Source organism: Marmota marmota, unplaced genomic scaffold, assembly GCF_001458135.2.
Source record: "Marmota marmota marmota unplaced genomic scaffold, marMar, whole genome shotgun sequence".
Lineage (NCBI taxonomy): Eukaryota > Metazoa > Chordata > Mammalia > Rodentia > Sciuridae > Marmota > Marmota marmota.
Genome location: NW_026000174.1, coordinates 55,535,521 through 55,550,074, shown reverse-complemented (window position 1 = coordinate 55,550,074; position 14,554 = coordinate 55,535,521). Strand labels below are relative to the sequence as shown.

The following is a 14,554-nucleotide window of genomic DNA, read 5'->3' as shown; positions in this document are numbered from 1 at the left end:
AGAGTAGTCTCTCATCACAGATACTTCTTGATGGCTTGGCAGCACCTGCCAGTTCAGCTCTGGAGGACAAAGACAGGTCCTGAGAGAGAAGAGCTGGGCTCCTGGGGAAGCATTTGGAGCAGCCACTGTTCTTTCTTCTTCACAGGATCTACTGGGTAGATGCACATTTGGACCGGATTGAGAGCGCTGACCTCAATGGGAAGCTGCGGCAGGTCTTGGTCAGCCATGTGTCCCACCCCTTTGCCCTCACACAGGTACTGGCTCAGGAGAGAGGTAACTAAACCTCCTTGACTGGGTGTTTCCCTGGGGTTCTAAGCCTCCAAGTGCCTTGCTATTCCTGCTCCACCACTTCTATGTTCAAACAGTGGTGCACAGAATCAGCTGGGAAGCTTGTTAAAATACAGGCTCATGGGTCCCGGCTATAGAGAATCTGCTTTGTCCTCACAAAGGACAAAGGATTGGGCCCAGGAATATGCATTTTAATAAGCTACACCATTGAGCCTAACATTGTGGTCCCAGCATTGGAGCTCAGGCAGCTCTTATGTAGTGGTTAAAAAACAGAGTTGGGGATTGGGGATGTGGCTCAAGCGGTAGTGTGCTTGCCTGGCATGCGCGGGGCGCTGGGTTCGATCCTCAGCACCACATACAAATAAAATAAAGATGTTGTGTCCACCAAAAACTAAAAAATAAATATTAAAAATTTTTCTCTTTCTTAAAAAACACACACACGCACACACACACACACACCAAAAAAAAAAAAAAAACCAGTTTGGAAGCCTCCAGCCAGTCAGTGTGTACTGTGCACCTTCAATGAGCCAAATACCTGAGTTCAGTTTCCTGTTTGTATTATTAAACAGTGCAACTTTGAGCAAGAAACTGAATCTCTCTGAGTTTCAGTTACCTAAAAAAAAAATCAATTTAATAATAGTATCCCCCTAATATATACACAGGACATTAGCACAGTGCCTGGCACAAGGTAAACACTACATATTATCTCTAATCATCTTGTTTATTTTTAGCTGCCATTTTTGAGAATTGTAACACTGTAAGATAATTTGGAGAAAGAAAGAAGATCTATCAGTCTTAGGCTAAATAGGGATTCTTAGTCATTTAAAATATTTTTCCTTTTTGACAAACATCATCTCCTTGTATTCTTCCTTCCTTCCTTCCTTCCTTCCTTCCTTCCTTCCTTCCTTCCTTCCTTCCCTCCTTTCCTGGGAATTGAACCCAGGACCTCAGGCATGCTCTGCCACTCAACTACACCCCACCCCCAGCCCTGTATTTTGTATTATATTCTATCAGCCAAAAAGATTTTGGCTACTTAATGATAGGCTAATACTGATAATGGTTTTTCAATCTACAAACTTCCCCTGGAGTTTCTGCTGTTAGACTGCTGAGTGGGAGAAAAAAACACCTTCTTTGTCCTTCCCCACTCGTGGTTGAGAATTTCACCATCAGTGCATTAGAAAGAGTCTGCAGAGGAAGTAAGCAGAGGATCTGGGTCAGGGCTTTGAGCAAAAGGCCCAAGAGAACAGGGATCTATGTGAACCTCCAAGTCTACTCCTGTTTGCTGAGCAGGGAGCAATTCACACAACTGACTGAGGACTGAGTGTGGATGCTACAGACTAGAGATTTGAGGCACATTTTTGTCCTTGAAGGACTTAGTCAGGTGGGACAGGCAGACACATAAACTAATTACCATAAGAGGATCAAAACTCACATGTGGAAGTGACTGCAAGGTACAGAACAGTTTGGAGAACTGTGTGGATTGGAGGGGATTTCCTGGACATGCCATATCTGGGGACGCACAGAAGTTGACCTAGTGGATGAGAGAGGAAGAGGGCATTTCAGCAGAAGGTGTAGCACATGCTGAGGCACAAAAGCTGCACTGAGGTCTGACTACTGAATGATATTTCTTCTTTTGGGTTCCATATTGAGTAGCAGGACAGGTGGATCTACTGGACAGACTGGCAGACCAAGTCCATCCAACGTGTTGACAAGTACTCAGGCCGCAACAAGGAGACAGTGTTGGCAAATGTGGAGGGACTCATGGATATCATCGTGGTTTCCCCTCAACGACAGACAGGTGGGCCCCTGGGTACTGAGCCTGCTTCCTCACCATCAGTGGGATTAGCTGTTAGTGAACCAAGATAATTAGGAGCCCTGGAGAGCCTTTTAGCTCACATTTGAAGCTCTTAGATCTTTTCAACCCCTGTGACTATTATTCCTTTCTTGCCCTTTTGTTCCCGGGAGTGGAGTAATCCTACTTTTTGAGAAGTGTTAAATTGGGAGACCCAATTCTGTCCTAGACCAGACACTCATCTGCTTTCCCTCCAGGGACCAATGCCTGTGGCGTGAACAATGGTGGTTGTACCCACCTCTGCTTTGCCAGAACCTCAGACTTTGTGTGTGCCTGTCCTGATGAGCCTGATAGCCGCCCCTGCTCCCTTGGTGAGTGTATTGAATGGCTCCTGGAACAGTAGAGCCCCTGGAAGGGCAGGGGATCACCAGCCTCAACTTTGTCCTTCTGGGTGGTAGAATCCACCTTCCAAAGATTATGGAGTGGAAAGACTGCTGGCAATGTGTTTAGGCTTTGGAATCATTCAGAGCTGAGTTTGTCTGACCTCTGGCATTTACTAGAAGATAATCCAGGTCTCTTGATTCTAGATCTCTGCCATGATAGGCTGTGCTTTACTCTATCTTCCTGACCTTTATGGGTCATCCAGAACTATTAATTTTGAATCCAAATCCTTTTTATTTATAGAATCAAGTGAGGGTACCTGAGATTAGGGCAGCTAAAAAATTGCTTTATCAAGTTTTCCAGCTGCTACTCTTAAGACCATCTGTAGAGGCTTTGGACTCCAGTGGCCTGCTCTCATTCTCTTTTCTCTCCAGTACCTGGTCTGGTGCCCCTAGCTCCCAAGGCCACCAGCATGAGTGAAAAGAGCCCGGTGCTGTCTAACACCCTGCCCACCACCTTGCATTCTTCTACCACCAGGACCCGTATATCTCTGGAGGAAGTGGAAGGCAGGTAAGTAGGGTTAGTACAGGATTGAGGGCCCTTTGATTCATGTCACAAAGACTTACTAGCATTAGACCATTATGCCAGCAGAATTAGACCATAATACCAGAAGATGGGAGGAAGATCACATTAACCACCAGTCTCCACTATTTAGGACAATATTTAGACTTGTAGATTTTGCAAATGATTCCCTTGTAGCTCTGAGGGCAAGAAGCTTTAAGAACAGCTTTCAAGAGAAATCACTTGGGAAGAGTCTTGCACATGCATTCCTCCTTCCTCCTCTGTCTCTGTGACACTTGCTCTTGTGTCACGTTTAGTATTTGATATCATTGTACAGTGATCTCTGAGCTGTGTAGCTTTATGACTTGGAACAAAAAATTTTCCCAGAGGTGTGGTGGCCTTAGCTTATAATGACCCTAGCTCTCAAACATATATGCATTTGTGTACACCATACACACCATTATTAAATAAGCAAGTATAACTATACACAGAGCTAACATCAAGTATAAAATATTTCATTAAATTGAAAGTGCTATCAGTTATATAATTCATTCTGATTTGAGAAATTAGACTGAAAACATGAACAGCAGCAATTATTAGATACCACTAAGTCCCATTTCTTACTTCAGAGATGTTAGAATATAGGAAACAAGGCACATCTTAAAATTGATGTGATAGGATGTTACACTCAATCTAGAGAAATTCTTCAGCATTTTTATTTATTTATTTTAAAAAAGCCTGAGGGGAGGGAAGGGAAGGGGGAGCATAGGGGTAGGAAAGACAGTGGAATGAGATGGACATCATTACCCTAAGTACATGTATGAAAACACGAATGGTGTGACTCTACTTTGTGTTCAACCAAAAACATAAAAAATTGTGCTCTATTTGTGTAGTATGAATTGAATTGCATTCTCCTGTCATATATAAACTAATTAGAATAAATAAAATAAAATAAATTTAAAAAAATAAATGAAAAAATTTTTTAAAAGTCTGGAAAAACAGATTGGAATAGAGAAATAAGTCCCTGTATACCTGTGTGGAATTACTCTTCATAATTTGATATCTATCTTTTCAGACATTTTTCTAATTAGAACAATTTTTTCTTCACTGAAATATTCTGATGTCTTTATTTTATATCAACTATAGCTTAAAATGTAATTGACACTTAATTTCAATTCTGAAAGCAGAAGCATACTAGTTCCAAATAAGTACTCTAAACTTAATGTCTCCCAAGTTTTAAGATTTGCACATGATCAAGCCCATATATTGTATGCTCCTCTCTCCCTTTGTAGTATAGTTTGTAATGAAAAGCAAATGCCTGAGGATAAACATATACCTTTCTCACTATCTTTGAGGTTCTGTCAGTCATTATTAATCTTGGATTTTCTTTGGTCCTTTTGGTTTTGTTTTTAAGTGCTGGGGATTGAACCCCAGGACCTCACCCATGCTAGGCAAGCACTCTGCCCCTGATCTATCCCACCAGCCCCTAGGTTTATTTGGAACATTTCTGACCTCTCCTCAGACCTTTCCTTAATGTAGGAGTACCATTTGAAGATTCAATGCCTCTTGGCTTCAGATGTTCTTGCAAATAGCTTTTCTCCAGGCCTGAAGGAGATGCCTTTAGTTGGCTGCTAATAATACCCCACAAAGCAGTTACCTTCTGAGCATTTTAGATTTGTTATCTGAGTGCTCCCTCTGGATGTTTTGTATTTTCCCTTATGACAGAACAAAGGGGAAACGAATATGTGTGTGTGGGGGTGGTAAATATATTTTAAACCTTGAAATATGTGGATCTTGTGATAATCCTTAACCAATCAGATCTGCCTGGCTAGCAGCTGCTTCCCACTCATCCTGGTAGTTTAAGAAAGCCTAGAATTGCTCTCCTTATTACTCTTTCTGCAGATTTCCAGTTCACTCTCAAACTGGAAAACACATTTAAACATAGTTTATCCACTGGCTGGAAAATAGTGAGTCACACCGATTTCTCTATTTCCTCCTCCTGTCTCTCTATGCTTCTATATCTCCCACCTGTTATCTTCTCATACCTCTCTCCACTTTCCTGGAAAAAGGAGAGATTTTATTTGCATAAACATAATCCTCATGTTCAGTTTTCTCTGCCCCACAGATGCTCTGAAAATGATGCCCGGCTAGGCCTCTGTGCACATTCCAATCAGGCCATACCTGCTGTTCCAGGTAAGCCCTGAGTACCCAACAATTTTGGCAGAGAAGATCTAAGGAATCTAAGTGTCTACTGGTATGTTCCATAACCTTCATGGGGCCTCTCTTGAGGTTGATGAACTCTTCATAGAGTAGATTATAGATTATAATTAAAGCACTTATAGTGTGCTTTCCATATGCCAGGCATTTGGTAAGCCATATATATGCCATATATATGTAAGTGTGAATACAGTAGCCCTCCTTTTCCATGGGGGAATACATTCCAGGACCACCAGTGGATGTCTGAAACCTTGAGTAGTACTGAACCCCACATATACTAAGTTTTTTCTTATACATACATGCCTATGATAAATTAGGCACAGTAAAAGATTGACAGGTAACTAATAATAAGATAATTATAAAACATACTATAATAAATGTTATGTGATTGTGTTATCTCTCTTTCTCTCCCCAAAATATCATACATTCTCATTGACTCTAGTAATATTTTTGGGCTGTGGTTACCTGTTGGTAACTGAAACTGTGGAAAGTGAAACCATGTATCAGGGGAGGCTAACTCTAAGAGTACACACTATCATTCAATCTCCACCAGCCCCATGAGCAATTTAGGATTCATATTTAAGTAATGAGAAAACATAGGCTTAGACATTAAACATCTTGCCTTTAAGTCATGTAACTAACAAGAGGTAGAACTGAGTTTGGAGATGCTGGCTGAATTATAGTTTTCTTTTCAGCCTTCTCACCCACCTCTTATGGCTCTCATCTGAGAACGAGGCCCTCAGTATTCTCATATGGTATGGGATTCCACACATACAAAAGCCCTTCGAGCCAGGAGCAGTGTGCGCACGTGTCATTATAGTTACTTGGGAGGCTGAGGCAGGAGGATCATTTGAGCCTAGGAATTTGGAGCCAACCTGGGCAACATAGCAAGATCCTGCCTCAAAAACAAAACAAAACAAAAACATATGGACCCAACCCTTTATCTTCCCACCCTTTGCACCAGCACCAGCAGGATGATTATCAGTGATCCCAGCCTAGTGTGTCTCTGTTCTTCCTAGGTGAAGGACTTCATATCAGTTATGCCATTGGTGGACTCCTCAGTATTCTGCTGATTTTGGTGGTGATTGCGGCTCTGATGCTATACAGGTAATCTAAACTTTGCTACAGGGCTATGTGCTCTTTGGTCCTCATTAGCATATCTGGGATCTTCTGAAGCTCCACAATTCACTAAATCCAGCTCTGAGAAGCTTTGTTTCAAGGTTGGGTCCCTAAGCAGAAGGAAAGGATGGAAACCTGAATACTTACTCTTCTTCCCTGGTCATAGCTTATGCAGTTTCCTCATTTAATGACCACAGCAAATCTACCCTTGGGATTTTCATTATAGGCTAAGATGCTAAGATGCTTACTGTGTTACCCAAGGTCACACAGTAAGAGGCAAAGTGAACTAACTCTAGCATCTATGCTTTTCATAACCCACCTTACCTCAAACCATTGAAATTGGAAACCATTTCCATCTACTCAAACATAATTCTTTACTACAAAATTGGTTGATATAGTGGTGCTCAGATCATCTTAGGAAAGTAGAATATATCATTTTCAGTTTAAGATCTTATATGCAGGGCTGGGGTTGTAGTTCAGTGGTAGAGCACTTGCTTAGCATGTGTGAGGCACTGGGTTTGATTCTCGGCACTGCATAAAAATTTAAAAAAAATAAAGGTCCATTGACAACTAAAAATATATTTAAAAAAAAAGATCTTATGTGTTTCTTTCCTTATATTTTCCCCCAAAAGCTTTAATACAGACCGTAGCAAAAATGTTTGGATTTTACCGCTGCTCCTAGTAATAATAAAACCACTTACCATTTTATGGATATGTATCAATGTCCCAACTTTATAACACAGGTATTATTCCTCACTTTATAGATGAGGATCTGAGGCTCAGAAAGTTTAGATTATGTCTACCAAGATCCCAGGTAGTAAGTAACAGAGGTGGGATTGAATCTGACAACTGTCCTGATTCTAAAGTTCAGGTATTAGTTATCCCCATTTCTGCGTACAGAACTGAGTGACTTAAAATGACAGCCATTTATGGTCTCACAGTTTGTGTGGATCAAAAATGTGGATATGGCTTAGGTGCTTCTGCCTCAAGATCTCAATCCAGGTATCAACGAGGGTTGTGTTCTCATCTGAGGATTTGACTGTGGAAGGATTCCCTCCCAAGAATATCCGTATGATTGTTGGCAGGATTCAGTTCTTCATTGGCTGTTGGTTGGAGGCCTCCTTCATTAGTCCCTTGCCTTTTGGATCTTTCTATAGAACAATTTACACCACGGTAGGTTGCTCCCCTCAGAGGAAGAGCAAGAGAGAGCAATGGAGAGGGGAAATACAAACCCAAGAAGGGAGCTAGTTTCTTTGTAACCTAATGTAGTCTCCATCACTTTTGCATAATCTTTTCATTAGAAGCAAGTCACCAGGTCCAGCCTATATTCAACAGGAGAGGATTCAGAAGGGGTGATTACCAGGAGGCAGGGATCACCAGAACCTGTAGAGGCTGCCTCCCACACATAGGCTACAACTTCCCCAAGTTTTATCTCCATAAAAATATGAACTAAATTCTCATTTTTTCTCCTAAAGACACAAAAAATCCAAGTTCACTGATCCTGGAATGGGCAACCTCACCTACAGCAACCCCTCTTACCGAACTTCTACTCAGGAAGTAAAAATTGAAGCAATCCCAAAACCAGCCATGTACAATCAACTGTGCTATAAGAAAGAGGTAAAAATGGAAATTTATATTCAAATTCTTTTCTGGGGGGAGGAGGAATTGTGCTCCAGTTGCCTGAATGGATTAGTAAGGGAATAGGTGGCTCCTTCTACCATTTTGAAAGTTACAGTAACAGAAGAACTAGATGTAATTTGGATTTCTGGAGAGATCTAGAATCTTTGAGGGATTCTAGAACAAGATTAGAAAGATATCTTGGAAGATTTAGGTCGGAAAACAATGAATATATTACCTCCCTGCCAGGAGAGCTATTTTAGGAATCATAGGTTCTTTTCTTCCTAGAGTGTCACTCCCCTGCAGTGAGGCTGTGTCCCTATGAAACAAGGGAGCTCTCCTGGACAATGCCCAGAAAGCCCAAGAGCTCTTAAACTCTCCCTTTTCTAACCTCTGTTCCAAGGTGGTGGTCAAATCTAGAGTTGGGAAGGGCTAGTTTTTCATTATCTTTCCTCTTATCACAGGGTCTTCAGAGATTTCTCTAGAATTCTAAAGATTTATGTACTTAAAAAAATTCCTATGTTACTTCAATGGAAAATTATCTGCTGAATATTTAGTCAATAAAAATAGCCCCTTTCCACAAGGGATCTGCAGTAATCTGAGATATTGTTTTTCCTAGTCTGATATAACCTGTGTTTTCTTCTAAAATCCTGTAGCCTTCATCAGAAATTATTCCTTATGCTGGATGTAGTGGCACATGCCTATAATCCCAGTGGCTTAGAAGGCTGAGGCAGGAGGATCACAAGTTCAAAGCTAGCCTCAGCAACTCAGTGAAGCCCTAACTAAGCAACTTAATGAGACGTTGTCTCAAAATTAAAATAAAAGGGCTGGGGATGTGTCTCAGTGGTTAATCACTGCTGGATTCAATCCTTTGTACCAAGAAAGAAAGTATCCCTTATAAAGACCCTAATCAGCCTATTTCTCTGGCTTGTCTCTGGGTCAAACCTGCTCTCATACCTGTAGGGCTCTCAGGCATAATGAATACACTTTATAAAGAAATCTTGTGCTCTCTGGATCCATGAATTCCCATATTAGAAAAGTTACAAAGGAGAACCTGTAAGAACAGCTTGCAGTTTTGGGAATGATAGACTCCTCCCCAGTTAATATGGCTGAAAGAAAGATTACTGAATATTCTTGGGTTCATGGAGTGATGGATGCTTCAGAAAAGAAGCACAATGAGGGCCATTGGTTAGAAATGAAAAATGGGGCTAGGTACAGAGCTCAGTAGTAAAGAGTTTGCTTAGTTCCATCCCCAGCACCAATCCCCACCCCCCAAAAAAGAAAGAAACAAGAAAATAAAAATGTGATTCTTCTATTGTCTGCTTCTTCCTCAGCAGCTCTTTCACCCCTCAGATAGCCTTTCACCCTTTCTCTTCTGATTTCCTCTTGATTTCAGGTACCTGTTGCTGTGTGTGTGTAGGAGGGAGTGCTGTCCCCAGAATTACTAGTGTCATATGCTACTCCTCTCCCTGACTTACCCATTGTGTCTGTAATGAGAACTCTTAATACTAATTTCAGCTTGGAGGGTGCTGGGTGAATGGGTGTCTCCATGTGTGCTTGTGTGCTATCTGTATCCCTTTGCATGACTGAGGGAACTGTCACTTCCAGAGGATAGGGACCATCATTAAAGCATCTAATACAATATCCTATTTAATGTAGGGGCTTAATAACTATCTATGGAATTGAATTGTTAGTAATAGAAAGCAATGGTTGCAAAAATCTGAACACAGCAATATACCAGAACCCAAGCTGTGGCACATTTACTCCTGGCAGTGGGAGCATGTTGATTGGTATCCTCAGAAACCAAGAAAAAAGGCTACCCTTTGAGGAATCCATAAAGGACGAAGCCTGAGCAGAATTCAAGGCTATCCCTGGAATGAACCCAGGGCTCATGGGAGCAGCCCACAGTAACCTACCCCGAAAGGTTATAAGGTTATGGGGCCTCATCAATGAAAATATGATGATTTTCTAGAGCCCTCCTATTGTACCTCTCAAGTTTTCTCCTTAGCAAAATTAAGAAGAGATCATTAAGAACAAATTAGCATATATATAAAGTAGTTAAAATCCTGAATAAATGCATGTTGAATTGCTTTTGCCAATTACTTTTGATTATTTATGTCAGCATGATGTCCCATTAATAAACCACAGTAAAAATGTAATAGTAGCTAACATGTTTTTAGTGCGACTTAGTCCAGCATCCTAACAATTGCATTTTGTGTATCACTTCATTTAACCCTCACAGTAATTGCTTGTGAGGTGCAGATACTGTTATTCTCCCCACACTGCAGATGTGGAAAATGAGTTTTAGAGATGTTAATTAATTTGCCCAAGGTGATATATCCAGTGAGTGGCTGATGCAGGACCGGAAGCCATCATTCTCCACCCTGTATGATAATGGTAATAATCATCATAGCTGCCCCTCTTCTTAGGTGAGGCTTCATATATTTGCTGTGATCACATTAGTTTGTGGAGTTTTCTGCTCTTCATGCCCTTTTTTACCTCATTTACTTCCTGTCTACAAAGAAATCCTCTTTAGAGAGCCAAATGACTAACCATGTGTCCCTCCTCTCCACCTAGGGTGGGCCTGACCACAACTACACCAAGGAGAAAATCAAGATAGTAGAAGGAATCTGCCTCCTCTCTGGGGATGATGCTGAGTGGGATGACCTCAAGCAGCTGCGCAGCTCCCGGGGGGGCCTTCTGCGGGATCATGTGTGCATGAAGACAGACACAGTGTCCATCCAGGCCAGCTCTGGCTCTCTGGATGACACGGAGACAGAGCAGCTACTGCAGGAAGAGCAGTCTGAGTGTAGCAGCGTCCATACTGCAGCCACTCCAGAAAGACGGGGCTCTCTGCCAGACACTGGCTGGAAACATGAACGCAAGCTCTCCTCGGAGAGCCAGGTCTAAATGCCTGGGTTCTCTTCCCTGCCTGCCTATCAGTATCCTCTAATGGACTTCCAGTCCTGTGCTCGCTTGTACAGCAGGCCTCCTTCCTGTGTGCTCATCCTCCTCCCACCCCATAACTTCTCCTAAGTCCTCCACTGGAGCTGTTTTCCACCTGAGTCCATAACTACCTGGCTACAAGAAATGAGGGCACTTCTCGAGAATTTAGACCTGGATTTTACCATGAACCTCACCTCTTGCACTCCGTCCTGGGCCCCCTGAAACTTGGCTCAGTAACAATTCCTTGCAGGGTAGAGCTCCACCTCCCTTTCCCCTGGTACCCTCAGTGACTGCCCCACAGCACCAATGGAGCTGATGATGCAAGACTGTCCTCTCGCCCATCACAGCTAGCATGACGGCTTCTCTGAGAACTTGCCCACCAGGGGCTGGGGCAGGGGGTCATGGGTAAAGAGAGATGGATAGAGACTAGAAGAAGAAGGAAGAATCAGCCCAGCTGGTCTGGGCATCCTGGGAAACCTCCACCTTTGGGGGTTGGTAATATGAAAAAGCTTTGGGGATACTTGGGCTTGGGTGTCTTGTCCATTGCTGGCAGTGGACATCATTCTTGCCCTAGGACTCACTGCTTTGTCAGCTACAGATACTGGTGAGACATGGATGTGGCTCAAGCTGTTCTTCCTCCTGCTGGAATGTCTGGAGTCTTTTCTACCTTAGATGACTGGGGGGTCCTCATCACATGGACACTGGCTGTTAGGAATTCTCTCCTGGTGCTGCCACTGGCCAATCCCTTTCCTAAGTCTTTTAAGTAATCAGGTTGTGAGCCAGTGGCTTCGTGAATGTTGGACCTAGGTGCTGGGTTTCTAAAATGTCTAAGCTCTGCCTAGACCAAATATAGCATCCCACCTAAATTTCAGTGTCCTGCCACTCTCCCCAATTCTCTGGGATTCTGCAGGAAGATATCCTATAATGGTAGTCTTTCAAAGGACTGGAAGTTTTCATAAATGATCAGGAAGAGAATTAGAGACATGGGATACCCAGGGGCTAAAGAGAAAAATATCACGGGGTTGAACCTCCTGTGTTCCTTCTCAAGTGCTCAGATATCTGAGTTCATGGACAGAGAGCCTGAGACTCTGAGGTGGTGTGGTTCCTATTCCAGAACTCTTCTCAGCTGTGACTTACTTTCCATGCTGAAATACCACCACTTGGTTCATGCTCATCTACATCAAGGGTATGTGTCTCAGACTTGTATCAAGGAATTGAGTTTTTGCTGCCCTGAAATTTCCCCCTAGTTCTTTACTTTTTGAGAGGCTTGGTTTGCTTTTTTTCTGACTTAGCCTTGTGGCACAAGCAATCTCCAAAGTCCTGCACCGAGGAGGACTAAATGAAGATGCAAAGGGGTAAACATATAGTAGGATGGTAGAAAGAAACAAATGAAGCCCTCCCAGCCCAGGGCAGACCCAGGCCTGTTCTCCCTAGGAATTAAAAGCAGCAGGAGAGGATGATGGGGCTGAAATTGGAAGGGAGGGGTTTTAGGAGAAGTTTCTTGATTTGAAACATCTCTTATGGTAAATAGTATTGAGAAATGAGGGGCCAAACTGTGGGTCAAAAGAGGACAAGATTAAATCTTTTCTAGTCAGTTCTTAAAAACAAACGAACTCTAGAGACAGATGCTGCGCCTTCAGCCATGCTCTCAGTAGCCAGCCCCAGGTCCAAACCTATACAAACAGCCAGGCCAGGCCAAGAAGGCTTTTCCAGTGCATCAAGTGAAAAAGGTAAGGTGCCACTTCTGGGAGGAAATGGGGACATTTCCCAGGAAGTAAAAGAAGAAGCATTTGAGTCTTCAGATTCTTGGTTGGGAAGGAGGAGAAAGTAGAAAAATGGTCTTTTCTTGATTGGACAGGGGAAGGTTCTTATTGCACTTGGGCTGTTCAGAATGTAGAAGGACATATTTGAGGAAATATCTATTTGAGCACTGATTACTCTGTAAAAAAGCAAAATCTCTCTGTCCTAAACTAATGGAAGTGATTGTCCTGCGCTCATGTGTAATGGTTTTAACGTTACTCACTGGAGAGATTGGACTTTCTGGAGTTATTTAACCACTATGTTCAGTATTTTAGGACTTTATGATAATTTAATATAAATTTAGCTTTTCTTAATTATCTTGCCTGGCTTGGAGTCATGACTAATCTTACACCCGCTCTGTCTGGCAGACCCATGCTGTAGAAAACTTGCTTATCAACATCACCTCTGAGTTCTATGGGGGTTTGGGAACAGTGAAGAGCAATAAAGGGTATGAGGTTCCTGGTAGAGTTTCAGCTCAACTTGAGGAGACAAGTCCAGACAAGTTCTTCAACTTATAATACCCTTGTTTCTTCTAAAAGAGGGATGATAGGTTTCATCTAGAGTGCCAACTCATTAGTTGGTAGTAGCTGCCCTTCCACACCAATGGGAAGAGTGTCATGATCATTAGTGACATCTCTAGCACTGGAAGGAAATGTCATGGCATATATACCATGCATCTTCTATTTCTGTTTTAGATCTTTGAGGACTTCAGTGTCACAAAACTTTGATCTTGGCACCTTTTGTAGTTACTAAGAATGGAACAAATGATAATTAAGATTCCATTTACTTGCCAGGTGTGGTGGCACACACCTGTAGTCTCAGTTACTCAGGAAGCTGAGCCATGAGGTTTGCAAGTTTGAGGCTAGCCTGGTGACAATGTTTCAAGATAAAAAATAAAAAGGGCTGGGGTATAGTTCAGTGGTAGAATACTTGCCTAGCATGTGCACGGCCCAGAGTTTGATCCCCAATACAACAACAAAAAAAATCCATTTATTTTAAAAAGCTGACATCTCATAGCTTATCCAGCATATCTTAAGACTAGAACTAGAAGTTAGGGATCCTTTCTGAGGTTCTCTAATACCCATCAGTGAAAATTGGGAATCACGCTAGTCTCAAGGCTAGGTTAGATTAGATTAGAATTTAATCTAGCATAGATTAGAATTTGATGTTAAGTCTCAATAGTTTATTTTCTAAACCTAAATCATTGATAAAATAATGCCCCATTCATTCATTTCATTCATCCATCTCTTACTATAGGCCAGGCCCATGCCTAAACAAAACAGTTTTACAGAGCTTAAAATCTAGCGGCATCACTAACACTCCCCCACCCCCTGCAAAAAAAAAAGAAAAATAAGAAGAAGAAAGATAATGAAAGCAAGAAAGACAGAAGTCTCTCATATGTAAGTGACAAGAGATCTAAGTAGAAAGTATAATTTTCCCCAGTTTTGGCAAAGGCCAGGGTGCCAGAACAAAAACAAATGGAATAGTTCAAGGATAGCCATCTCTCTCACCCTCATTAATCTTTAAAAACAAAGCAAAACAAAAACAACAGAAAAGCGGGAATCTTGAGGATAAAGAATTTTGAGGATAAACCTAGGAAAACCAAGGATAAAACAAGGTCTGAGGATTCCACCTCTTGGGTCCCCTTCTTCCTCCGGGAGAAGTCTTTTCTGCTGTCCTTTAATAAACTTCTAATTTCTACTCTGAAAAAAAAAAAAAAAAACAAGGTCTGAGAATTCCTTGCCTGGTTCTCTGGATATAAACCTGAAACTGATAAGTAGGCAGAAGGTGGATCAAATCCTAAAAAAACTAGACATATTTTCTCAAACAAAA

General features: G+C 42.0%; 1 protein-coding gene across 1 annotated transcript in view; it reads left to right on the top strand.

The window, feature by feature from the left end:
* Nucleotides 1-14,111, top strand: part of Lrp4 (LDL receptor related protein 4) — a 52,063-nt gene extending 37,952 nt beyond the window's left edge. Inside the window, exons 31-38 of the mRNA XM_048788721.1 lie at nt 146-254; nt 1,942-2,086; nt 2,338-2,451; nt 2,896-3,031; nt 5,148-5,215; nt 6,259-6,346; nt 7,834-7,975; nt 10,553-14,111. Coding sequence (XP_048644678.1) covers nt 146-254; nt 1,942-2,086; nt 2,338-2,451; nt 2,896-3,031; nt 5,148-5,215; nt 6,259-6,346; nt 7,834-7,975; nt 10,553-10,885 — 1,135 coding nt within the window. The 3' untranslated portion in view covers nt 10,886-14,111. The remainder of the gene's footprint in view (nt 1-145; nt 255-1,941; nt 2,087-2,337; nt 2,452-2,895; nt 3,032-5,147; nt 5,216-6,258; nt 6,347-7,833; nt 7,976-10,552) is intronic.
* Nucleotides 14,112-14,554: the final 443 nt, after the last annotated feature.